At 45.5% G+C, this 23874-nt stretch overlaps 12 protein-coding genes across 12 annotated transcripts in view; 6 read left to right on the forward strand and 6 right to left on the reverse strand.

Moving 5' to 3' along the window:
* Window positions 1–576, reverse strand: part of V1512DRAFT_267701 (mitochondrial 54S ribosomal protein uL30m) — a 699-nt gene extending 123 nt beyond the window's left edge. The window contains exon 1 of the mRNA XM_066917337.1: window positions 4–576. Coding sequence (XP_066769422.1) covers window positions 164–436 — 273 coding nt within the window. The 5' untranslated portion in view covers window positions 437–576 and the 3' untranslated portion in view covers window positions 4–163. The remainder of the gene's footprint in view (window positions 1–3) is intronic.
* A 150-nt stretch (window positions 577–726) lies between these two features.
* Window positions 727–2903, forward strand: V1512DRAFT_267702 (uncharacterized protein). The gene is made up of 2 exons (XM_066917338.1): window positions 727–1946; window positions 1990–2903. Exons 1-2 carry the CDS (start codon window positions 1038–1040, stop codon window positions 2647–2649), a joined length of 1569 nt encoding a protein of 522 aa, XP_066769423.1. The 5' UTR covers window positions 727–1037; the 3' UTR covers window positions 2650–2903.
* Window positions 2904–3117: 214 nt separating this feature from the next.
* V1512DRAFT_255185 (uncharacterized protein) lies at window positions 3118–6135 on the forward strand (the record flags this gene model as incomplete). The annotated part of the gene is made up of 6 exons (XM_066914798.1): window positions 3118–4740; window positions 4782–5086; window positions 5130–5623; window positions 5665–5949; window positions 5978–6066; window positions 6091–6135. 6 exons carry the CDS (start codon window positions 3118–3120, stop codon window positions 6133–6135), a joined length of 2841 nt encoding a protein of 946 aa, XP_066769424.1.
* Window positions 6136–6491: 356 nt separating this feature from the next.
* Window positions 6492–7579, reverse strand: V1512DRAFT_272695 (uncharacterized protein; the record flags this gene model as incomplete). The annotated part of the gene is made up of 4 exons (XM_066917698.1): window positions 6492–6971; window positions 7021–7222; window positions 7269–7370; window positions 7419–7579. The coding sequence occupies 4 exons, from the start codon at window positions 7577–7579 to the stop codon at window positions 6492–6494; spliced, it is 945 nt and encodes a 314-aa protein (XP_066769425.1).
* Window positions 7580–7814: 235 nt separating this feature from the next.
* On the reverse strand, window positions 7815–9599 carry V1512DRAFT_267709 (uncharacterized protein). The gene is made up of 3 exons (XM_066917339.1): window positions 9341–9599; window positions 8980–9094; window positions 7815–8937 (listed from the first exon to the last, which is right to left on the reverse strand). The coding sequence occupies exons 1-3, from the start codon at window positions 9554–9556 to the stop codon at window positions 7952–7954; spliced, it is 1317 nt and encodes a 438-aa protein (XP_066769426.1). The 5' UTR covers window positions 9557–9599; the 3' UTR covers window positions 7815–7951.
* A 215-nt stretch (window positions 9600–9814) lies between these two features.
* V1512DRAFT_267712 (uncharacterized protein) lies at window positions 9815–11971 on the reverse strand. Its single transcript, XM_066917340.1, has 2 exons — window positions 10170–11971; window positions 9815–10120 (listed from the first exon to the last, which is right to left on the reverse strand). Exons 1-2 carry the CDS (start codon window positions 11795–11797, stop codon window positions 9904–9906), a joined length of 1845 nt encoding a protein of 614 aa, XP_066769427.1. The 5' UTR covers window positions 11798–11971; the 3' UTR covers window positions 9815–9903.
* A 1019-nt stretch (window positions 11972–12990) lies between these two features.
* V1512DRAFT_88861 (uncharacterized protein) lies at window positions 12991–14212 on the reverse strand. Its single transcript, XM_066918553.1, has 4 exons — window positions 13938–14212; window positions 13364–13617; window positions 13100–13316; window positions 12991–13052 (listed from the first exon to the last, which is right to left on the reverse strand). The coding sequence occupies exons 1-3, from the start codon at window positions 14162–14164 to the stop codon at window positions 13144–13146; spliced, it is 654 nt and encodes a 217-aa protein (XP_066769428.1). The 5' UTR covers window positions 14165–14212; the 3' UTR covers window positions 12991–13052; window positions 13100–13143.
* A 265-nt stretch (window positions 14213–14477) lies between these two features.
* Window positions 14478–16467, forward strand: V1512DRAFT_267718 (permease family-domain-containing protein). The gene has a single exon (XM_066917341.1). It carries the CDS (start codon window positions 14577–14579, stop codon window positions 16359–16361), a length of 1785 nt encoding a protein of 594 aa, XP_066769429.1. The 5' UTR covers window positions 14478–14576; the 3' UTR covers window positions 16362–16467.
* On the reverse strand, window positions 16390–18322 carry V1512DRAFT_267719 (eukaryotic and archaeal DNA primase, large subunit-domain-containing protein; the record flags this gene model as incomplete). The annotated part of the gene is made up of 3 exons (XM_066917342.1): window positions 17957–18322; window positions 17706–17910; window positions 16390–17659 (listed from the first exon to the last, which is right to left on the reverse strand). Coding segments are annotated over exons 1-3 (1472 nt in total), but the record flags the coding sequence as incomplete, so codon positions are not given.
* Window positions 18323–18430: 108 nt separating this feature from the next.
* Window positions 18431–19945, forward strand: V1512DRAFT_230223 (BCS1 N terminal-domain-containing protein). Its single transcript, XM_066913942.1, has 2 exons — window positions 18431–18599; window positions 18644–19945. Exons 1-2 carry the CDS (start codon window positions 18447–18449, stop codon window positions 19907–19909), a joined length of 1419 nt encoding a protein of 472 aa, XP_066769431.1. The 5' UTR covers window positions 18431–18446; the 3' UTR covers window positions 19910–19945.
* Window positions 19946–19950: 5 nt separating this feature from the next.
* V1512DRAFT_267722 (ADP-ribosylation factor family-domain-containing protein) lies at window positions 19951–21191 on the forward strand. The gene is made up of 8 exons (XM_066917343.1): window positions 19951–20156; window positions 20245–20278; window positions 20325–20428; window positions 20473–20512; window positions 20563–20628; window positions 20679–20958; window positions 21015–21066; window positions 21116–21191. Exons 2-8 carry the CDS (start codon window positions 20260–20262, stop codon window positions 21122–21124), a joined length of 570 nt encoding a protein of 189 aa, XP_066769432.1. The 5' UTR covers window positions 19951–20156; window positions 20245–20259; the 3' UTR covers window positions 21125–21191.
* A 116-nt stretch (window positions 21192–21307) lies between these two features.
* On the forward strand, window positions 21308–23491 carry V1512DRAFT_230227 (uncharacterized protein). Its single transcript, XM_066913943.1, has 2 exons — window positions 21308–21506; window positions 21557–23491. The coding sequence occupies exon 2, from the start codon at window positions 21605–21607 to the stop codon at window positions 23318–23320; it is 1716 nt and encodes a 571-aa protein (XP_066769433.1). The 5' UTR covers window positions 21308–21506; window positions 21557–21604; the 3' UTR covers window positions 23321–23491.
* Window positions 23492–23874: the final 383 nt, after the last annotated feature.

A 23874-nucleotide genomic window follows, 5' to 3' on the forward strand; every position in this document is an offset into this window, starting at 1 on the left:
TATTTATACAATAAAAATATATAACTGTATATAATAACATAATATGTATTATTGAATGAAAATGCACATTTTATTTGATACATACAAAAAATTCCCAACCAAAAAAACGATTACAATGCATATAATACAAAAACAACGACGGTTATAAAGCAAGACTAACTAACTACACACTCAGTTGATCCTGATCATCTTTAATCACGTAGTATCCCTTACTACTCTTCAAAGTGTTGTTATGTTCTTCCTTCGTCAACTTCTTCTCAACAAGCGACACCCGAACTAACTCCTTCACGCTCAGGATCTTTCCTGCTGAGACCGGTGAAATATTCTGATACACAATATTGCCTCTCCGCCTTAGTCCAAGTGATAATAGTACTAAGCTGACTTTCTTTGGTAGACCAATTGCTGACCGGTATAGTTGAATCTTGTAAAATGCCATAGTCGTATGTGCTTCGAGTAGTCTCGAAATTAACTCTTTAGATAGCGATAGTTTGTATTGAAATTGTGTCTAATATCGCAATATCTTTGAATGACCTCCTCGTTCTTCTTCTAAAGCTGTTGCTTTTCTGTAATTTCGAGTCTAAACTTCCGAAGAATCAAGTTTCATTCTCAAGATGTTCAGGCTTATTCTCATAGCTATGCAGTTATGGCATAAACTAAACAGTTTATCTGCATTTAAATAGATGTAAGCAGAAATTAAATAAGGGTTTTGTTTTACTTATATCAACGCGATTTGACGCGTCTTTATACACAAATCGAAGAAATCACATGGCAAACACAAAAGATAATGTGGAACTAGGCTGGCTACAAAGACCATTGCAACAATGCACACTTACGCCTTTGTCCAAGAATAAAGACGCTGTAAACAGACGACTCAGACCGCCAAAGCGAACATGGGCTTTGGGGGATCCATATAAAGTGCTGCAATGCGTTTCTCACGTCGAAAATGAGTTTGAAGATGAGCTTTGTAATGGGACAGTGTTACTGTTGTATTGTGCTAACACTGTTTAGACGAGTCAGGCATCGAGTTCCTGGAAACAATGCTGTCGTCCCAGTTCCCAGAAATATTCATTCCAACAGCACCGCAATTGAGTCTGTTATTCACGTTCATCAGTAATCCACAGTTTGCGACGACTACGAAGAAACGAGAGATCAAGTCAGATAGTGTGTTGCTGACTGATCTGGAAGGCACAGGAATAACAGACACTTCATTTGCAGATACGCCGACATGTGAAGTAGCCACGCGATTACTGGCAAAAGTATTGAAGGCGGGAGTACCGATTAAAGATCTAGGTTTTGATAAAGTGTTCAGTATACAGACGCGCAAAGTCAAACGAGCCCTCCCGCCGACAACGCGAAAACGGGCGTGCACACGCTTTTCGGATCCAATTGACGATGTTGATGAGGATGGGGTCATTAGATCTAAAAACATGAAGCTCATGTGGCAATCAGCGGATAGATCGATACGAAGGATCATTTCATGGGGATTTAGATGCGCATCAGCGTATGGTGTCAGTCGAATTGACAAAAGTGTGCCTGAAGCAGATGGAGTTCGTACATTAGAGTCACGATGGCCGATTTGGAGAACTGTACTGATGTTCATTGTTGAAATACTGGAACGGGATTGGCACGAGGCGTTTGATGTGAATCAAGAGATACAGACCAACGAGACAGAAGCCGCGCTAAGACAAACACTTTGGTTCACTGTCTTGAAAGGCACTGAAACAGACGACTACGTGATTGACTGGAAGTCGGCTTTGAAAGCCATTTTTGCCTGTAACACAGGTAACACGTCGGCGAGTATTCGACCAATCTACTCGACCGAAGTCAACAAGAAAAGCCGATTACGCACGTTTGATGACAATCCGCATTGCCTGTGTAGCGATTCATATGCCCATTCGTTTGGTGATGTCATTGCGCTGGATCTGCGACGACGCCTTCTTGGTTTGGTCAGTACTCTTGCATAGTTACGAACTGCACTCACATAATTAGCTCTACGATGCAATTACGTTGGTCCCAGGTCTAATAGACCAGCAAACCTTTTTCAGGGAAATGACAATGTACATGCGTGACTCGTGCCAGGCAAATTTTGCGTTCTTTTTGGAAGCGCCGACGTCGATTTGCAGCAGCAAGTCTGATTACACCGTATTGCTGTGTGATGCAATCTTACAACCGTTGGCGCTGTGCCCAGTAATGCCCAAAAACTGGCTTTACAGTTACGAAAAGGGCAAGATGTACATGGCAGAGTACCTCCAACTATGCCCAATCGAGCACCGTGTCAATGGCAAAGACGGGCAAGTGGAAGACGTTATCAAGGTTGCGCTGGTGGTCGAGACATTGTTCAAGACCTGGGTTAAAGTTCGTCTGACCGCGATCGGGGCGCACGCTCGCACGAAGTCGCCTCAGAACACCCAGAGCAGCCCGGCTCTTGAACGAGAACTCATACCAGACTCGCAGCCGAGCGAGGACGGTGTGACAGACGAGTTTGACGATAGTATTGAGCGAGGAATCGTAGAGAGGATGATAATGTTCATGGAGTTGGAACCTGAGAGGAAAAATGTCAAACAGCACGATAATTGGGACAGATTAAGATTAATTTTGATTTCGAGTGGTACACATATAACTTTGATGAAGAATAGTTTGAAGTCTTAGAGCATTGACTAATCAGCATTTACAGCATTCACGGCATTCACGGCATTCACGGCATTTACAGGGATATGATATGAGATAGACATAGCAAAAGCGAATTTATGCCAGCTCATCAATGAACCTTATTATTCGCCTAATTTTAGTTCAGGGGTACATGATGTATATCGATGGCAATTACAATGGGATGATTTATGATATTATATATATGTAATATATATAATAAATACAGTATCGCATAATATATATAATATAGATAGTATACGGTATAATGAGGGCTGCTACACGATACAGCCACATAGACTCAATTGAGGCTACAAAGTGCTTGGTTCTTCCTCATTAAGCTCATCGCGATCAGACTGTAAACAAATTACCGTCGTCAAGGAAACTAACAGCAAACACGAAACAGTTCCTCGATCGTAAACAAACTATCATCACCATCGTCAATATCCCCATCGGCACTATCACCACCGAATGAGTCCACCAAGCGTATCTTACAATCAAGGACAGCATTCGGCCAGCACACCCAACGCTGCTAATCAGACATCTGTACTGATCGAGTACTTTGAACGATCTTCGATACCAAAGACACATCAGAAATCTGCGGCAAAAGTAACCGTCCCTATTCCTGCTTCAGAACTAACCTCTGTGGCCGGTAGATTGGCAAATCTGTCTTCTGTACCTATTGAATCTGAACACCAGGCCGATTCGATCGACCGCATAAGCTCTTCGTCGTCTTCAATGCCTCCAATCAGACATGCGAAACTTCGTGAGGATCATGAGAATGGACATACCGATGGAAACGTATACTCTAGATGCAACTCAAGCAGCACTAACTCGACTTACACCGCTATGGAAACAGGCGCCAACAAGTCAGACGTTCATCGACACGTTTCCATGAACTCGGAAATCCTCGACGACATCATCAGTAACGTGTTGAATAGATTAGTCTTGCCTGAACTACAGCTGATCCATACGTCTGTTCGTGAAGTGTCCAACCCGATCAGCGCTGGATCTATTCCAGTCAACGATACTCTCACCATCAAGCCAACCCCAACACAATACGACACACCTAAGTCAATGTCAGTGAAACAACAAACTTCATCGCCCGCAGTCAACCACAGTCCTCGATCGGATCGAACAAGTCGATCCAGCAGTGTCAACTACTCGAACATTCAACCCTTGCGCACAAATTACAGACGACTCTCAAGCGATTATTGCACAGACTCAGGCTCAGAAGCACAGTACGCCAGCGCGGTATCAAGCGAGCTCTTCCTCAACCGTTTGAGCCACGGCTACTCGGAACTCCTACTGGCCGAATCTCCTTCACGTGCGTTTCATGCTCCGAAAAGACTCCCCGCTAACAGTATAGTCTACAGCGATGCCGCATTGTCGTTCGATGGCAGCCACCATCATTACAGCTCAGTGCGGTCTCACAAAAGCAACAGTTCAGAGTATCCTGACATGCAAACCATACGAAACGCAAATCACACCCGGTTAAACTCAGACTTCAGCTTCGCTAGCGGGCCAGAAGAACCGCTAAGCGTACCTATGCGTCGGGAAACACCGCGAGTCGCCATCATTCCAAACTCCGCCGCAGCTCCTGCATCCCCATCTCACGTGAGCCTGAACAGCAACCGTCAAAGTCCTCATCCAAGTACACGCAGCAGCAACTATCATCATCCCAAACCAATCTTGGGTCTGCCACCAATCAGTTCGCCGACAAGTTCAGCCCTTGGATATCAGACTTCGCACATACCATGGACTCAACAGGACTACAACACGCAATCTGACCCCGACAATCCAGTCACGACATACGCAAACACAAAACTTGACTCTCCAATCTCATTGAGAAGATCAAGCATAATCTCAATCGAGTCAGCTCCAAAACACCAATCCATCAGAAGCAGCCATAGCAAAGCAAGCACACGCAACGGGCCCGTGACTCCGCCACCAAGACTATCACAGTCAGTTTCTCAAAACAAAGAGCATGGAATTGCGTCCGCATCGCATTCCGACTTGGCCAGCGAACGATTTAATGGTTTGCCTGAAAACGCAAACCTCGGAGACGAGTACATCTCGAAACTCATTGACCGAGTAAGTTCTCCTAGTTAGATATAATCACCTAACATTACCAGCTTGTCCTGCAAGACGCCAAACGAAGCGCCCGTGAAACCGAAATTTTAAACGGAATCGCTCACATGGCAGGTGAAATGCGCCACGGACTCGAAGCCATTCGACACATGATTGTGGGCGAAAGTCAGCTCACGATTGATGAAATCAGTCACTGTCTGCGTCACGAAATCGCCAAACTTCGAGGCCCGAGACCGTATACTTTGCGTGCAAAGGACACCCAGGACGTGTCGACGCCACAGAAGAATATGTTGATGAAAGCACTGGCGAGCGTAAAATCGAATAGCAACATGCAACGAGTTGAAGACCTGTAAGTGTGCGATATAACTACTCAAACCATGCTAACAGTAAAGTCTGATTGAAATTCTGGCCCAAGTCGAGAACCTAGACCCAAACGCACATGCATACGTCGCACCAGACCAAGAACACAGCCGTGACATTCCAGAAAGCCCGACGCCAAAGCGAAAGGCCATCCGGACGAAACGCGGAGAGAACGACAACGCGTTCGAAGTACCAAAATTGGACGTGACAGCCAGGTCGTCTAATCCTGCCATGAGAACAATGGGAACAGATAGCATCATTGTGGCCAAACAAAGACGCGAAAGGCGCGATGCTGAAGACAGGGACGCTAGATCTGAACTAGGCATGTCACCTGCACGGACTGATGCTGTTGACCATGCGCAGAACGAGAACAAATCTGTTCTTCTTGAAGACCCGACCGACCAAATACCGAAACTCAAGCTCACAACGGCGTCCGGACACACGACAATGCCATCGCAAGACTCCACCGCAATTGTGCCTTCAGACGGACCCCCACCAACGATGCAATCAGCCACCAAGAAAATGTGTAAGTCGACCATTTTCAATTCAAGTACATCTAACAACCAGACCAACTGATTTCAATATTCAAACGCAAACCCCAACGTCCGGTAATCAGCTCACCCGAACGCACGTCGCCAAAGATAGAGTCGTCGTTCGGGTACGAACGTTACGGCATCATTCCGCCCGATTCGCCGCCGCCTCACGAACGCCAGCCAAAATCGTTTATGTCGCCGCCACCTCTGGCACAGTCGCGAACTGGCACAAGCACCCCGACCGAGTCGTCGGTTCACAGCCAGGTGTTGCCGATCAAGCCTGAATTGTATCAAATGACGACCCAGTCTCCTACACGAAGTAAGTCTAATTGCTATTAGGTAAACAGTATTGACACAATTAGCATTTGAGCCACAATCTGGCACTCAGTCAGAAAACTTGCTTGAAAGTTGGATCAACGACCAAGTGGTTCAAGACGTAAGTACTTTGCGATACTTCTAGTCAAAGCTAAACAAGCAAGATGAGAAGAGCAAGCGGCCAGCGTGAACGTCCCGCCGGACCACGTGCGGCATCGTCTAAAATGACAACACACAACACTCGAGCAGGAACCCCGTTTGAGAGCAAGTTCTTGGGTAACAGCGCCGGGTCGCCTGTGACTGCTACCAGTAGTCTGTTTAACCACGATGCGAGAAAGTTGGCTGGGGGAGTTGTTAAGATTTGAATAATAGACACTGTGACTTAACGCAATATTGACTGAATATAAAGAGTAACTTATACAAAAATTTATCATGAACGCCGTCGGGCAGTTTTCGAGATGATCAAAAATATTAAGCCGCACAGATCACGTGACTATATACATGAGAGAGAATGGATAAATCAAACATATGTACAAACAGAGTAGACTAAGTGTTCAACAGTACAGAATTCGCTATTCGTCGCTTGACATCATTTGCAACCATCTCACCCGGATTCTTATACTCTTGGCTTGCTTCGTACCCAGCAATAACCCTGGCCTCGTTCACGCCGACCTCGCAGTATTCCAGCGCCTTGATTGCGTTCGTGTACCTGACTATCGACTCTCTCACCCCGGCAGAAATGTACTCATTCTCATCGCTGTAAATTTCCCATCCCGCTTCTTCTGCCAACCGTGTCAGACTGACACCCTGCGCGCCCAACTGCTGGGTGTGTTTTCGCAGCCACACGTACCCGTTCACGCCGAGCACGAGATCGACCCCACCTGGAAGCTCAAAAGTGTGGCTTTTGGACCTGATTACAAGCGAGGACGGGATCGTGAAAAAGTACCCGTTCCTAAGTTTGCCGTAGTTTAGCGACCGCGTGTGAAGCGACGCGGCACCGTCTGCGTACACGGCTTGCACTTCAGCCTGGTCATATGCGTTAGCAAGTAGAGCCGTGAATAGACACATCACTTACGTTAAGCAAATCTCCTTCTTTTAAAAACGTTCGCATTTGCAGCTCATCGCTCTCTAGTTTCCGGCGCTGCACACCGCCTGGCAAGTTCACTGACCCCAACATCAAGACCGCAAACTGTTTCGCGCCAACATCAACGTGCCAGCTCCTTGTTCCAACGTCAATGATCCGGCCGATAACGTGGTCTCCGATCTTTGGTTCGTATCTACTTGTGTTCAGCATCCGTTTTGTTCAACAGCGTAGTCACTCACCTCCCGCGTAATGGAGCCACACTCAGTAACTTGTTCACCCGTGTAATCGTGCCTGCAACAGAAGAATACGTCTTAGGCCCAACAGAATACGTTCCATGTCCCCTACCCATCATCAGTTCCCCATCTACAACTCCCTACTTCCTCACTCACCGCATCCACATAACATCGTCAGTCACCAACTCTCCCGGCGTGACTATATGTCGACTCTTAACCACACCAGTCAGCCTTGCCTCGCCTTCTCCGTCGTTATTAAAGTCTAAAACGTGGTCCTGTTCATCGTCTTCACTCTCACTTTCACCATCAGACAGCATTAACTCGTCACCGTCACCATCTCGCTTCTTTGTGCCTTTAACAAACTGGTAATTCAGCGTAGACGAATCGAACAGATCACTCGACTTGTATATCGTGATTATCGACATTCTTCATGTGTTTTGTGACTTGTACAAGATCATCAATATAAATTTCATGTGCCTTATGCACACACAATACGCAAATACAGCACTAACTTACTATACTTTACCCATTTACACTACATTTACCCCTGAATGAATCGGAACTTGTCTATTGAAGCAATCCTACAACTCTAATAAAACCCCTTCCAAAAGAAACCCTGACCTCTAACAATGAACAAATCATTTTAAAAACTAATAAAACCCACAAAATGTATCATGCCTACAAATCATTTAAGCCTTGGGCTGGACCATGGTCGCAGCAGCTAAAACAGCAGGAAGCTCCTCGCTTCCAATCGACACCATAGCCTTGATGGTCCAGGCAAGGAATAACACAGACACAACCAAGAACCAGAAGAAAAGCTGGAATGGTGTGGTCACATCGTACTTCTGGCAGTACTCACCCGCCCAGTACGTTCGCTGGTTGGTGGTCTCGTCGTAGGTCGAGATACAGTTGCAAGAGTAGAATCCCTCTTGGCCGTACATTTGCATGCAGATGCCATGGCCGCCAGTGCAGTAGTTGGTCATGATCTCGCACTCCTCCTGGGTGGTGTACGAAGCAGGCTCGGCAAGGATACCGACAGAGACAGCAGGGGAAACGTGCTGGTTACCGAAAGCCTCGGTGCTCACTGATCGCTTGCTCTTCTTAGAAGAGGGCATCGCACCACCGGGAAGGAGGACAGCAGTGATTGGGGTGGAAGGACCGGTCTCCAAGACAAGCTGCTGGAGGAGCTTGGCCATGAGAGCAGATCCAAGAGAGTATTGGACAGAGCCGGCACCATAGGTGTTCAAAACAGAGTTCAAGCTGTTGAAGAACAAGATAGCGAGCTGGTTGTCAGCCTTGGACGACTGAGCGAATCCCTCAGTGAAAGCATGAAGAGCAAGAGCCTCGTCCATGAAAGCGGCATCAACGGCGTTCGAGCCGGAGAAGATCTCACCGAACTGGGTTCCGAAAACGGAAGCAAAGTCCTTGGACACATCAGCCTCATACACGTTGTTGCACTGTGAGCGCGAGATGACCTGGTCGTGTCCGTTAATGCAAAGGTCCATGTCGGGAACGACAGAGATGAAAGAGTCCTGAGAGTCTGCGAAAACACGGACGCTGGGGTCTCCAACCAGCTGCTGAGCCTCCTGGATGAATCCATTGGCAAGCGAGCGGAAAGAGTCAGCATCGGGGGTATCGTTAATGACAAAAGCGGGACGGCTGTCAGTGAAAACATCTATTTCATTAGAGCGTGTTAATTACCACGTGATGAACATACCCTTGGTGTCGCTAACACCGGAGACGATGACAACAATGTTCTCGCTCTGGTCTCTCCACAGACCGACGTGGTTTCCGCTAAAATGTTCAAGCTCAAGAACCTTCATGTCCTGGCCCTATAAACAACAGTTAGACATTTGATTTATAATATTGTGCAGCACAATTTGGTATGGTATTTCTCAAGAATTCAATGACGACCCTGTCCCATTTTGACTAGTCTGATTACCAACAATTATGATTTGAATGCACAGGTGAGTTGTGCTATGTGGTCTGATACTTATCGTCGTGTCATTCTGCTTAAACATCCAATTGAATCCTCAGAAATGCCATCCAATTGTAATACAAAACAAAAATTAAACTACCTCGTATCCGAGCTTGTGGAATCGAGAAACACCAAGACGTTCGGCAAAGACAAGACGGGCCTCAGCCGGACGCAGGCTAGGAATATCGTGCTGGTGGCTTCCGGTCTTTGGGAAAGCGAAGACAGATGCCGGGTGCGAGGCAGCATCAACAGCAGGAGCAGCGACAAGAGCTGCAACGACTGAAGCCGCGATGGAAGCGATGGGTTGCAACAACATGGCGGCAGGTGTTTGGTGATTGGTGATGGATGAGTGAAGGAGAGAGAAAAAACAGCAAAACGGAGTGACGGACGAAGCGAAGGGCATGTCGCCCTAACCCTTGATACACACCGCACTACGTTGTTTATGCCCTTATGCCGCGACAGGCCAATCGTTGTTGGCCGCGATTACTTAATCCGGTAAGCGTACCTTCTTCGTTATCAGCGGAACAGAAAACTCTAATCTTGTTATCTGCAGCTACACATGTTGGCATATTTATGCTCAAAGCACGTGACACTTAAACGTGGTACTATTAACTATATATATGACGTAGACGACTAGTACAGAAGCGCAGTATACAGAGAGAATCACAGGCATAGAACTATGGTATGGTGCTTCGGCACTTGCCGGTCCATGAATGTTTTAAAAACACGGTTTGCAACGGCTTTAGAGTAACAGTACACGACGAAATGATGAACAGATGCAAGTGGAGTCCAGGGACACAGTGTAACCGGAAGGTTTTGGGCGTCACCAAATGCTGCTTGTACGTCGTTGCGTATCAGTTGCATGCTCTCAATACTGTATCTGTAACACTAATCAGCAACCTTACTGTAAACTTTCAAAATGCATTTACCCGTAATCAAGAAGAACGACAGAGTGTGCTGGCAACTTTATAAAATGTGGCCGGCGCAGTACGAGCAACATTAAACTAGATATCAGAACTTGACCCGCTACTTTCTGTTCTGCTCCGTCTGGTACAATTGGACTTCTCAAACCGGTACCGCATTGGACGATGTAAGACGCGCAACAAATCTCAGTTGATTGTTCAACTGCTCTTAGAATGACATCAGATTCAAGCAGTGGATATCCGACTTGAGATAACTTCTTTGGCGGCGACTGGCTGACCTGCGTCCGGTTAAGATTTTTTTTGAAAGTCCGGCGTACGGTTGCCAACTGTTCAAGTAGCCGCTGCCGTTCTGCAACGTTCGCTCGGAGAGTATCGATGTATGACTTTAGTAACTCAAATTGCCTTACCAAACTACAGCTGTCTTGATTCACAAAATCTGTTGGTGCAGTGTTTTCTTGATCGCCGTGCCTACACGGATTCAAAGAACTTTTCTCGTCGGCAATGCCAGAAATGCCGGGAACTGTGGTAGGCGTGGATGAAAGTGCAGATGTGGTCAATTTAATCGGTTCACTAGCATTTGAACCTGTTTCCTGCGTACTCGACTTACGTTCACCAGCACTTAAGCTTGCGTCCTGCGTACTCAATTTAGGTTCATTACCATTCAAATCGGTCTTTGAGCACTTTGGCTCTGCGTCTGCAGTCTTTAATAGATCAATGTTGCGGTTGTGCTCTGCTACTTTCTCCGCTTTGTACTCATCAGCCTTGCCATCTGCGCTTTGCCTTTCATCAGTGCTTGACAAATCTGGTACACCGCCCGAGTCTTTGCTTTCAGTTGCTAAACTCAATGACTCTACATCGCCATTATCAGACCTGCTTGTCACCGAGTCGGTGTGTTCCGTAATAGTACCAACGCTGATTGCCAAACAATGCCCTTCCACCGTTATTTTGTCAAGTTTTACCTCTGCGTTGCTAGTCGCAATACCGTCACTATCGGCATTGGGGCGTACGACCAAACCAAAACCTTGAATTGTTATAGTGTCAAGCTTTGCATGCTTGATGTCTATATTTCGAGCGCGTGTGTGTACGTTTTGGTCGTTCGGACTGAGTGATATGTTATAGCCTGTGATTGATATCGTACTTAATGGAGAGTGCGATTCAGGCCTATCTGACTGAACAACACACATATCTTTAGGTTCGGTATCCAAATGAAGTTCAGCAGTCGTAGGGCTAGAACTAGGCGATATTTCGCATTCTTCAATAGTCGTAATCCGAATCTCCTCTTTGCCGTCCAACTTCCGTTCCCCATAAGCATCGTACACGCAGGAATCAAGATCAGCAATCGTAGCATCCCTAGGCACTTCGTAAAAGTAACTTCGATTCTCGTCCATTTGAGACGTAAAGTCCGGCTTGACCAACGCAGTCTCTGGAAACTTCAGAAACGCATCTTTGAATTTTTCAACAGTCGTCTGGGTTGGAAACCTAAGCGCGGCCCGGATGTCTCTGACCACAGGCGCTTGCAACTCGACCCGTTTCTCGAGCCCAGCCGTCAACGGATCAAGAAACCGGACGGACCTGAACCGCTCAGTCAGCTCGTCTACGCTGGCGAGAAAATTTTGCTCGGGACTCGCTTGCATTATTTCCCGATGGGTTGCGTAAGATATGAAGTGAATTGAAATTCAGACGGGGACGTTTTTAGCAGTACATTCTGGTACCAGAATAGTGCGTATACGCTGTTCAGCCCGTAAATACTATTGTGGTGCTTCGACACGTTCATCACTTCACCGGATTCCTGAATCGTGTCATCATCTCTTTGCCTGAATCGCAGTAATCGAACGAGTATATTAAATAAAACTACAAACACTATTTATACAGGGTATTAATTCAAACGCTAAAAACTAAACATCTAGAACGTAATAGATTGTAACTTACTAGAATGCAAACAACTACATTTAAAATTAAAGGCATCTGGATCACGCGATATATCTTAATTAAGACCCGACAGACTCCGTGCAATCAAAAATTAAAAAATAGAATATTTTTTAGCCAACTGTTACCGATGAAAGGAGCTGTTCTTAACAGGTTGTTTTGGCGGCCGGGAACACAGGACACCTTGCCAGTGTGTTCGTGCGCTGACACATGCGACCAGTTTAACTGCGATGCTAAATGACGTGGTTGAGTCATCTGTTTTATCTTATTAGCTCAATTTGAACGATTTTCACATATAGAAAGATGAAAACTGAAGAAGGAGTTGATAAACAGATGTAGGATCAAATGGGATCTAGAACAGACAGTGCAGATACAGATCAGAACAGACACAAGAGCACTGCCAGCGAATCAAACCCTTAAGACAATAGAAATTTCATTAAATTAATTGTCATTTAAAAACAAGTTTATGAAGGCAGAAAAAATGATTTTGCGTAAGTTTAGACTTTGAACGGTCTAACTGGAAATTGGGTACAGTACCATTTATAGAGCACAAACATGCGCCACTTTGCGCATTGTGCTTATATACTTGAACAACGTTTTATACCCTTACCCGAAGTCTGTGATGTTTGCGAAATTGGATAGATCAGGAAAGAAATACGCAATATCAATAAGACGGGATTGAGGCACAGTGAGATTATATTGCATAAATTAGCAATTAATTAATTTACCTGTCAAAACTGTTCAGACAAGAAAGAGTTTGAGTGTGATATGTGTGTGGGGCGAGAGACCACTCTGAGGATCATCGGCGATGTCCGAGACCATTCACGTAGACCTTGTCTTCCGGAGACTGTGAAAGCGTAGGCAGGCGATAACAGGGTTTTGATAATCAACGTCCGCAAGAAGACAATCTGTATTACTTAACATTGACTCCAAAGAAGCTTGTTTTCAATCTGATTAGAGAAAGTATGATATATCATGACCATGTTGAATATAGCTAATACAGCAAATATATTAATACAGCAAATATAAGCTAATTTTGATAGTAAAAATACTATCAGCTTTCAATGGCAAAATCTGACTGCCAGAATTGAGTAATGTCATCAAAAACTTGTCGATCTAATACTTCAAGACCAGATAGCTTGTCGTGATCAGTAATGTCGGATTTCTCAGTCAAAGTATTGCATAGGTCTGAAATGTTTACAAAACAATCACAAAGTAAACTTGTCTCTGGCAATTAGTTCACGTAAATCAATAAATGCGTTGGATTAATCTACCAAATGAACTGAGTGGAACTGGACCTGCAGTTAGGCAGCCAAGTATCTGTTCAAGCTTCATCGGCGATACTGGCGACAATGCATTTACAGCATTGGGGTCTGTAGAATCTAATATTTGCTGCTTAAACAACGAGCCTCGGATCGATTCTGCAATATCATTAAGAAAGGTATTGGCCGCCGATTGAGCAGATGCGGGCTCGTACAAAACCGGTATGATTGAGATCTGACCATTTGTTGGAAAACGTTCTAGAAGCCTTTAAAGTTAGTAAAATGATCATTATCAGAACGTATATTAATCTCTATAAGCATGTCACATTGTTCTAGAAGCATTAGAATCATGCACAGACAATAGCGTGACACGTAAATAAGAATGCAGAGGTTTCAATGATGGAGGAAACCGCCTTTAAAACTGTACTTTTATGCGAGACAAAATGACAAGGAAGAAGCTGGTAAATTAAGGTGTACGAGCACGGGGTAAACCCTATTCCTTCGATGCCTCATGCATTGTGCATAGTAAATAGCCCTGACAGCACGAACAACAAGAATAGCAAGAACAACAAAAAATAGTACGAACAGATTTTGAATATGGGTTAGATGGTCAATCCAGCAAAATGAGTCTGAATATGATGAAGAAGAACGCGTCATGGCGCATTGCACGAATACTAAGGGCAGCGAAGTATGCGATGAGCCTTCATGACATTGATCTAACGCACGACCTACATGAGAGTAAATTGCAGCTAAATCTAATGCAGACGATGGTCTTAATAGTAAATAATCACTCATTCTCTCACTCATTTGCATTGAGCAGACCGTACAGACTGAACAGACGGACTCCGGCTTAAACCGACTCGACTCACTCACAGCGTCAACCCTAGACGGCAGCTGGTTAGGGTTCGGCTGAGTGCGCAAGTCTTCACACAAAAATATTAAAGTTCAACTAGTAGAAGGCGTCATCTGTTTAAAGTTTAACTCAGCACTGTCCTGTCAGGTACGTCCATGCGGCTGATGAGTACAGAAGACTACATGAATCAAATTCAAACTTTAAAATACACTTCCCTGCATTCTATCGTGATGTCGGCTGAGTCCTTTTCGACCAAAAAATTTATTTTGTGCACAGTCAGACCTGTTCTTGACGAGTATATTAATACGTGCGCAATGCTCCATTCCTCCGTTTTCTGGCTCGATATCACACACTCCATCAACAAACAACAATATGAATTTCGAAGACGCTATTGCTGATCCACACCCTGGAAACTTGGGCCATGCCAATGAAAAAGTAGGGCCTTCCTTCACCAGCAAGCTTCGACATAAACTTCTCACTAAAGACGGATGGCTGGGAGAGTACGACTATGCTTACCTCTTCACTCCTCGCATTCCGTTCTTAAAGCGAAGCCAGAAGTCTGGTCCGTTCTTTGGTCTCAACGATGAAATGCCAATTGTTCTTGCTTTCATTCTCGGATTCCAACACGCTTTGGCTATGCTTGCAGGCGTCGTCACTCCAGCTCTTATCATGTCAGGTGGCGGTGGTATCAATCTCGACAGTGAAGGTCAGCAGTATCTTGTCTCTGCTTCTCTGATTTGCTGCGGTATCTTGTCCATGATTCAAATCACTCGATTCCACATCCCAAAGACAAACTACTTCATTGGAACAGGCTTGATCTCGGTCGTCGGTACTTCGTTCGCTACTATCCCTGTCGCTACAGGCGCTTTCCAACAAATGTACAATAATGGTTTTTGTCCTCTCGACGCCGATGGAAACAAGCTTCCTTGTCCTGATGCTTATGGTTCCGTCATCGCGACTACGTGCATTTGTGCTTTATTTGAAATTTTGCTGTCATTCACTCCTCCTCGCATTCTTCAGAAAATCTTCCCACCAATGGTTACCGGCCCCACCGTCCTTCTCATTGGTGTCCACTTGATCGAGACTGCCTTTATGAACTGGGCCGGTGGCTCGGGCGGTTGCGCTAGTCGTCCCACCGAGGGATTGTTCGCCATGTGCCCAGATATCAACGCTCCTCACCCGCTTCCATGGGGGTCTGCTGAATTTATTGGGCTTGGGTTTTCTGTCTTCGTCACAATCATCATTTGTGAGAAATGGGGGTCGCCAATCATGCAATCCTGCGCTGTCGTTGTCGGGCTTTTGGTCGGCTGCATCATTGCCGGTGCGTGTGGATACTTTGATCGCTCGACTATCGACATTGCTCCCGCTGCGACATTCATCTGGGTCCACACTTTTAAGCTCAAACTATACGGTCCAATCGTGCTGCCGATGCTGTCTGTCTACCTTATTCTTATGATGGAAGCTATCGGCGATATCACTGCTACGTGCGATGTCTCTCGTCTCGAGGTCGAAGGCCCAGTTTATGAATCTCGCATCCAGGGCGGCGTTCTTGCCGATGGTCTCAACGGCATGCTCGCCGGTCTTATGACATTGACCCCAATGTCCACATTTGCGCAAAACAACGGTGTCATCTCACTCACAAAATGCGCAAACCGTACCGTCGGCTACTTCTGTTGCTTTTTCTTGATCGTCATGGGCGTCTTCTCCAAGTTCGCGGCTGCTCTGGTCGCGATCCCGTCGGCCGTGCTCGGCGGCATGACGACTTTCCTTTTCTGCTCTGTCGCTGTCTCTGGCATGCGAATCATCTCGACCGTCCCCTTCACCCGCCGCAACAGATTCGTCCTCACTGGCTCGCTATGTGTTGGTTTCGGCTCCATCCTTGTGCCCAACTGGTTCGATTTCTTCTTCACTTACTCCGGCACCAACCACGCGCTCAGAGGATTCCTTGACGCCATCACGCTCATCATGGAGACCGGTTTCGCACTGACCGCGTTTGTCGCTCTGATCCTCAACTTGCTGATCCATGAAGAAGTCCCAGAGAAAGCTGATGCGGTCGAGATTGATGCCATCACTACTACCGGAACTGCAAATTCGGACTTTCCGAAACATGTCAGCGATAGTGATGAGCCTATCGAGGTGGATGAGAAGCGGGTTTGATTTTGTTTCTACGACTTTTTGTGTTCGATTTTGATGTTTTAAGAATTGTAGTGTTTGTATTGGTACACATCACGGATTGCTTATTTAATGATAATATTATACTATACTCTTTCGTACTTACTCTCGAGTCTATGCAGTTTGGTTGACGATCAAATTGTTTTAGTGACTGCACTCAGGCACAGATAATAGGTCAGCTATCAGCCACAGCCGACGCATCAGCGTTCTCGACCTCAGATACTTGTTTGGCAAACCTCAAGCTTCGGTCATAGTACAAGTTTGGATGCGTGATGCTTTCCATTCCCGGGCCGACTCCGACCGTGCTCTTCACGCCCGGCGATTTATGCGTGGCTTCAAACACCCTGGTGCACGCAACGTGAAAATGTTTGTTCCGAACATCTTCTCTGATTGAGCGCAACACTGTCTTGTCCGCCACGCCAAGCCCTTCGACAGCATGCACAAGATTGTCTTCGCTGAAATGCCGGAACGGACAGCCATGGTACTCGTTCCCGGTCGGCGCGTTGTCGGACAAGATTTGCTGGCACGAGTATGGCTTATAGTTCTTTCGCGAACCTTCGAGCCCGTAGTTGTGCCTGATGTTGTACCGGTAGTCTTTCGCAAACTTATCGTCCGTGAACTTGGCAAACGACTGCCGCCAGAATATGAGCGCCTCCTCGACGGTCAGCCCAATACCTTTGAGAAATAAACCGTACTGCATCCGGCCGTGATACTTAAGATGCTGATCTCGCCTGAGCGCAGCGTGCAGCGTGCTCATGCAGAGCGGGAAGTGCTGCACCAACGAATCGACTTGTGCCGCCCTGACGATCCCGGCCTCGTTCTCCCCGTCCGCATAGTCAGGATTATATTCTGGGCCGACAAACCCTGACGACAAATGTTTCAATATCGGAAGCAACCTGTCGTCTTCATCCAGTCGCGGCAAAGCCCGCGCGGTGATCTCAAGCGCGCGACTCAGTCTGTCGCTGAATTCGGTCAAGATCAACGCTAGTTGCTGAGACTCTGGCACGTACGCGATCCCGTCCTCAATGTACACCTTGCGTGCCTCGACTAGCTCTGGGACACGCTCAAACGGGACCTTGAAGTAGCTCTCATTCACGTTCGGGTTATAATCTGATGCAAACGACAGAGACTCACCAAGCTCTCGCTTCTCGGTTTCGGAAACAGGCGTCCAGCCGAAATCGTACCGGGTCAGAAGCGCATGTTGCTCGGCAATGTCAGCGGTTGTGTACCGTAATCTAAATAATGTGGTCTCTGACTTTATGAACCTGTGCCGTAGTTCCTCCCTAGACTCGTTAGCGGTGCACTCGTTCACGATGCAATATCACTGACGATCGACAAAATGCAAGACGAAGGATAAAATGCGAACAGTGATCTTTCTTGCGCTCCTCATCCAACTGACTACTCTTTGCTCCTCGACTAGCGACAGAAGGGTTTGGTGCCATTGGAAGATACTTGTCCAACACTGGTCTGATTGCCTGTTCCATTGTTTTGACACCTCGGTTTTTGTATAAACACGTCTCAATCTCATTCAGCACTGTTTCTCATTACTATTATTCCAAGACTAATTGGACTTGACGTACCACGTAGTCTGTCGATAGCCCATTCTTCAAACTCATCAATTGTGATCTCGGACAACGGTGGAGTAGCGTAGAAATTGAGCCGGTCAGGATAATCTTGGTCACGAACAATCTCCTTACCGAAGTTTGTCCGCTCTGACACGCGTTTCTTTTGTGTGCGGAACATGTGTGTGTATGTGTGCGTGGGTGTGCTTAATAGATGAACTTGAAGTCAAGGACGCGTTACATACGTTACACAGGACGCGACTGCCCTAACCCCACTCTGTAGAATCTTATTTTCACGCGCTTTACGCAATATTCCTTTGTAATAACTAAGAGATACAGGATGAGATAATAACATAGAATATATATCTATAAGTTATATAATAATATACTGTAATAGCAACGTAAACGTAAGAACGGCAGTCGATGATGTATAGTAGCAATGAGCCGCACGTCCAATATCGGAACAATTTCAGAGCCATCTCGACATGTGAAGACATCAACGAGGTCAATGCCAGCTCAAGAAGTGTTATCGACGCCAACTGCGGCCGGCGAAGGCACAAATGTAGTATTACAAGCTCCATTGCCAGTTGCGGTTGAGACGACAAACGGTGCGAGCAATTTGCTTAGCAATATCTTGTCTTCAAATCCGTACTTCACTGCTGTATGTAGTTCATGCGCGGTGATGTGGATGGTGCTAATAGACAGGGGTTTGGATTGATGGGACTTGGTGTTGCTGCTGCTGGTGCGCGGTCGCTTGTGGTTCGTGGGTCTGGTTTGATTTATAGACAGATGCTGGTTGATCTTGAGATCCCGTCAAAGGACAAATCGTACGTCTGGTTTCTGGACTGGATGGCACGAGAGTCTGTGGCGTTGCAGCCGACTGCTGAGAATACAAGGGGAATGTATGGTACTTTTTTAAAGTTAAGAAATTTGTACACGTCGTCGCATCATTTGAGTGTACAGACTAGTTATAAGCAGCATGACAATGGCAGCGTTACTACCAACTTCACACTTGTTCCTGGCCCAGGAAAGCACGTGCTGCGGTACAGAAATGCGTTTATACAAGTTAATCGTGAACGGTCGGCAAGGCTGATGGACCTTACTTCCGGTACGCCGTTTGAAACAATCACACTGACCACACTCTATCGCGACCGTGAGGTCTTTCGCACATTACTACAGGAAGCAAACTCAATGGCCATGAAGATGCAGGAGGGAAAAACGGTGGTGTACATGTCGTGGGGTCCGGAGTGGCGTCCATTCGGACAGCCGAGACGGAAACGCGTGCTCGAGAGTGTGATTCTGGATAATGGTGTGAGCGAACGGATATTGGAGGACGTGAAGGATTTTCTGGGGTCGAGTAAGTGGTATAACGACCGTGGAATCCCATATAGACGCGGATACTTACTTTACGGACCGCCTGGAAGTGGCAAGTCAAGTTTCATACAGGCTTTAGCAGGAGAGTTGGATTACAATATTTGCATTTTGAACCTGTCGGAACAAAACCTGACGGATGACCGGTTGAACCATCTGATGAATCATATTCCCGAACGCAGTATACTGTTGCTCGAAGACGTTGACGCTGCATTCAATAAGCGCGAACAATCAGACGAGTCAGGATTCAAGCTTTCGGGTGTCACGTTTTCCGGCCTACTGAACGCACTTGACGGTGTGGCGTCTTCGGAAGAACGCCTGATCTTTATGACCACGAACCATCCCGAGAACCTCGACCCTGCGCTTGTGCGACCAGGCAGGGTCGATGTGCGGGAACTGATTGACAATGCGTCGCCGGATCAAATCAAGAAGATGTTTCTCCGGTTCTACGAGGGCGCAGACAAAACCAGCGACTTGTTTGTCGAGGCGGTGCAGAAGTTGGGCACGCCTATCAGTACTGCACAATTGCAGGGATTGTTTGTATATAACAAAAAAGCACCTGAAAAAGCGCTTGAAATGGTGCCTTTTCTTAAAAGTTGATAATTTATAAGTGTATATATACTATAAGTGTAGACATATGGCATAAATGTAGAATTGGGAGAGAGATATGGATATTATGATATAATTTTGCTGGCATAGTCGAGGACAACTTTTTGTAGTTTACTGTTTGGCGAAGTTGAAAGGCAAACGATTAGATCGGAAGCGAATTGTTGGACAAGCACTGACAAAAGACAAGGTCGATTAGATTGTTGTTTGAAGTGGATTTAAATTTGTATTGGTGATTTAGGTATGAATTCTATGGTGCAATTATAATAAGTCTTTATAGTCGCATAATGACAATATATGTGGGGCCATATAGATTGACATTGATATAGTGATCTACGTTGATAATGTTTATCCTTAACTGGTGTATGTTAATATTGTGTGAGGACCAAGTAGTAGTTAATGGTTATAGTCTATGATGTGTTAGCATCACTGGGATTGCTCAACAAGCATGCAAAGCTTTTATTTTTGGGTCTTGATAATGCTGGAAAGACTACATTACTGCATATGTTAAAAGTGAGATGATTGATGTCAAAATAGGATGTTGCTGACAAGATTAGAATGACAGACTTGCTACTCTGCAACCTACACTTCATCCTAGTATGTGACAAGCTGTATGGATTGATCTGTGTTTTAACGTGTCATTATAGCGTCAGAAGAATTGGCAATTGGAAATGTGAAGTTTACTACATTTGATTTAGGTGGACATCAGCAGGGTATGTGCATTTTCATTCAGCTTTATGGTACATATCATAACAAAAAACAGCACGTCGTCTGTGGAAAGATTACTTTCCTGAAGTCAATGGAATCGTGTTTTTAGTTGACGCCGCCGATGTTGACCGATTCGCAGAGAGTAAAGTCGAACTTGACGCCTTGCTCGCAATCGAAGAACTCAATAAGGTCCCATTCTTGATTCTTGGAAACAAAATCGACGCGGCCGGTGCTGTATCGGAGGAAGAGCTACGATTGTCACTTGGGCTATACCAGACAACGGGTAAGGGCAAAGTTCCTTTGGAGAACATTCGACCAATTGAAGTCTTTATGTGGTAAGTTTCTAGAACGTTTGAATAATGTGTGAGAACTTGCTAATGTATGATTTAAGTTCTGTTGTCATGAGACAGGGATACGGAGAAGGAATCAGATGGCTTAGTCAGGTAATTATAGTGATATTATGTAAGTGAAGTTAGTACTAACCATTGGTAGTACGTTTGAACGGGATGATTACATAATGCTTTTATGTGTATGTTAGAGCAAATAAATCATGACATTTAAACCGTTTTTCTTGATTATGTAATATTTTAAGCGTCGCGCAAATAATGCAGATCTTGGGGCAACTAGTGGCGCGGGCAGTTAGTTGTATATGATGATGTGTTGTGCATTTTATGACGCAAGTGCGTAAACACTTTGATTGTTTAATTTGCAAGTTACATCATCAACATCATGACAGATTATACTTTGTAGGTATAATGATTACTCTGACATCCCTCGTGACTGTGTGTGTCCCCCAAACATCCTACACAGCAAATCCTTTACGGATCATTTATTTTTGCCCAATTTTCTCCTTTTTTTATATTCTTTTTTACATAATTAATTTGTATGTGTTTGCTGATGTTTATACATTAGTCACCTACTCACATTAATTAGTAATAATGGCTTCGGTCTTACGGATATAACATACTAATCGATACAACAATGATTCCTACAATTCAAGGTATAAAGAAGCTCATCTCTCTAACGACAACCTTCAGAGGTCCAACGGTTGAAGACGAGATGGGAGAGGAAGTTGACGAACCTCCGGAACCCGAACTGGTATTTGAACAAGACAAAGACTTTCATGACGAAGTCGAGTTCAAGCGCCAGTCATGTGTATCTCCACCTAGAAATCAGTCTTCACTACTGTCGAAAATGCTCGCCTCTCCAGTCTCGACCGCGTCGGATTTGTCGACTGAAAACGAAGGACTGTCAGATAGTACATCGCGTAATACGACACCTACCCCACCGCCACTCGCAGTACAACTTCCCGCACCAATGTTAACAGGGGCAAAGGGAATAATTCGTCGTGCTTCCTTCATTCGTCCAGCTAGTGCAATCACGACCGCGGCTGTGGATGAAAAGTGCAAATTGGATGTAATCAAACGAAATATCAAGTTTGTGTGTACGGGTAAAGAGTCCTCACGCGAATCATCAATTGCACTAAACCATACCGTTCTACCTTCTGAACACGAATCTGAGGTGCATATAGTACATCCACAACCACAACGAATTTTGAAAGTAGACGATGTCTTGCAGAAAGAACGACAGATCACAAGATTGAATGCCGAAGTTGAAGCAGAAGACTTTGAGAAGGAGTTTGGTGTTTCAGAGTCATTGTGTGGCGATCTAGAAGAACCAGAAAACAATGAGAATGATAACGAAGACGATCAAGATGGAGTGGAGGAAGATGAGGAAGAAGATGAAGACGAAGAATCGGAAGAGCCGGACTCAGTTGGCACTGCTCCTGGAAGCATACGGGGCAAGATGCTGGCACGACTTGAAGGCACTCCGTTTGTCGAGTACGAAAGTGACAGCGGAGAAGAAACTGCGGGAAATATTGAAGACGGTTACGCATCTGACGATGATGGCGAGGACGATGAAATTTCGGAATACAACGGTCCAATCTCTGCTTTTCCACAGGCTCTCTTTTTAGAACAAGTTCATCGTTTGAGACCGATGCTCCATCGAGCTCAAGGTCCTGCCACACCGCCTGCGAACATGATGCCTGATTCTTCAGATTTTGTTTGTGGAACGTTTGACGAGGACAAACCGATTGAGGTTGCGTTTTACTGTGCACTAGAAGAACATGCGCGTTTTATTCACAAGCCATGTCCCCAGGACATTGATCCTTCGTTTCCTGAAGAAGAAGAAGAAGAAGATTCAGAAGTGGATGACAAGTCAATGGAGTCTGAAACAAGTAGACGGGTGTGCAGGTCGCCGCCACCTGCGCACAAATTGAGACGGTCGCCGCCTCCTGCGAATAGACATTGGACGCCGTTGGGCAAACAAAAGCTTTATGGGCAGGATCGCAACAGACCAGCGTTGCCTGCTGGTTCGGCCAGATACCCACATTCAGATTATGCCGGCAACGAAAATAGCTCGCACGGTTTGCGTCGAGCCATTTTCGGCAACGGAACCATAAAGACCAGACAGCGCGGCGCAATCGATATTGTCAAAGGACTTGAGCGCAAAAATAACCACAGACGGTCCGTGCACACGCGCGGCCATGCGCACACACACGCGCATACACACGCTCACGCACAGCAGCAACATGACGTTATGCCTGGTACAGGTGTAGCCAAAATGCGGCAGATTGGCTTAGACTTGGTCCGAAAAGGCGAGAATCCTTATTCAGAGTGGATGTTGAGTGTTTAGAACGTTTAACAGCAAAAAGTTTTGAAATATGTTTGAAGGTGTTTTTTTCCCGGGTGTATTTAGTCATTTAAGGAATTTTAAGGTGGATCTGCAGTATAGTTGATATTAGTCACAAATTGTATATAATACGACATGTACGAGTAATGAAATAGGGAGATGTTTGCGGTATTTGTTGACGTAGACTTGAAGTGACGAGTGCCGTCGCGACTACATGCAGCTACAAACATATCTACAATTTATATGCGTTTGATCTCATTTAACTTGGTGTTTCTTTTGGTCTTTAATCTGTTTGTCTTTGATGTTTTTTTGATTGTTTGGTCGCATCGCATGGACCATTTGAACAGTTTAGTTTGCTTTCCGTGTTGTGCTCTTTGTGTGTTTGTCCATTGAGTTAATAAAACGTGCGTGTACTTCATTTACTCTCATTGTAGTTAACTAACTTCTAACTATGTACTTATTAAACAACCATTCGAGTATGGTAGTAAGTAATAAGACCAGTTGATCTTCGTATATATAACTACATTTTATCTAGTATCGCGTTTAGAGTTCAGGGG

The sequence above is a fragment of the Lipomyces arxii genome (assembly GCF_038497795.1).
Source record: "Lipomyces arxii strain Phaff 12-163 unplaced genomic scaffold V1512scaffold_27, whole genome shotgun sequence".
NCBI lineage: Eukaryota > Fungi > Ascomycota > Lipomycetes > Lipomycetales > Lipomycetaceae > Lipomyces > Lipomyces arxii.

Excerpts from the sequence above, each read along its gene's own strand:
- V1512DRAFT_267702 (XM_066917338.1), top strand. The coding sequence starts at position 1,038 with ATGCTGTCGTCCCAGTTCCCAGAAATATTCATTCCAACAGCACCGCAA. Across the intron at positions 1,947-1,989 it reads GACGACGCCTTCTTGGTTTG|CTCTACGATGCAATTACGTT; the intron begins GTCAGTACTCTT and ends TCACATAATTAG.
- V1512DRAFT_267709 (XM_066917339.1), bottom strand. The coding sequence starts at position 9,556 with ATGTTGTTGCAACCCATCGCTTCCATCGCGGCTTCAGTCGTTGCAGCT. Across the intron at positions 9,095-9,340 it reads TCCACAAGCTCGGATACGAG|GGCCAGGACATGAAGGTTCT; the intron begins GTAGTTTAATTT and ends TGTTGTTTATAG. Across the intron at positions 8,938-8,979 it reads CGGTGTTAGCGACACCAAGG|ATGTTTTCACTGACAGCCGT; the intron begins GTATGTTCATCA and ends CTAATGAAATAG.
- V1512DRAFT_267712 (XM_066917340.1), bottom strand. The coding sequence starts at position 11,797 with ATGCAAGCGAGTCCCGAGCAAAATTTTCTCGCCAGCGTAGACGAGCTG. Across the intron at positions 10,121-10,169 it reads GTCGTTCTTCTTGATTACGG|ATACAGTATTGAGAGCATGC; the intron begins GTAAATGCATTT and ends TTAGTGTTACAG.
- V1512DRAFT_88861 (XM_066918553.1), bottom strand. The coding sequence starts at position 14,164 with ATGCAAATGAGTGAGAGAATGAGTGATTATTTACTATTAAGACCATCG. Across the intron at positions 13,618-13,937 it reads CTAACCCATATTCAAAATCT|GCTTCTAGAACGTTTTCCAA; the intron begins GTTCGTACTATT and ends CTAACTTTAAAG. Across the intron at positions 13,317-13,363 it reads AGTTCCACTCAGTTCATTTG|AGACAAGTTTACTTTGTGAT; the intron begins GTAGATTAATCC and ends ACTAATTGCCAG.
- V1512DRAFT_267718 (XM_066917341.1), top strand. The coding sequence starts at position 14,577 with ATGAATTTCGAAGACGCTATTGCTGATCCACACCCTGGAAACTTGGGC.
- V1512DRAFT_230223 (XM_066913942.1), top strand. The coding sequence starts at position 18,447 with ATGCCAGCTCAAGAAGTGTTATCGACGCCAACTGCGGCCGGCGAAGGC. Across the intron at positions 18,600-18,643 it reads CAAATCCGTACTTCACTGCT|GGGTTTGGATTGATGGGACT; the intron begins GTATGTAGTTCA and ends GCTAATAGACAG.
- V1512DRAFT_267722 (XM_066917343.1), top strand. Across the intron at positions 20,513-20,562 it reads GCAACCTACACTTCATCCTA|CGTCAGAAGAATTGGCAATT; the intron begins GTATGTGACAAG and ends GTGTCATTATAG. Across the intron at positions 20,629-20,678 it reads TTTAGGTGGACATCAGCAGG|CACGTCGTCTGTGGAAAGAT; the intron begins GTATGTGCATTT and ends AACAAAAAACAG.
- V1512DRAFT_230227 (XM_066913943.1), top strand. The coding sequence starts at position 21,605 with ATGATTCCTACAATTCAAGGTATAAAGAAGCTCATCTCTCTAACGACA.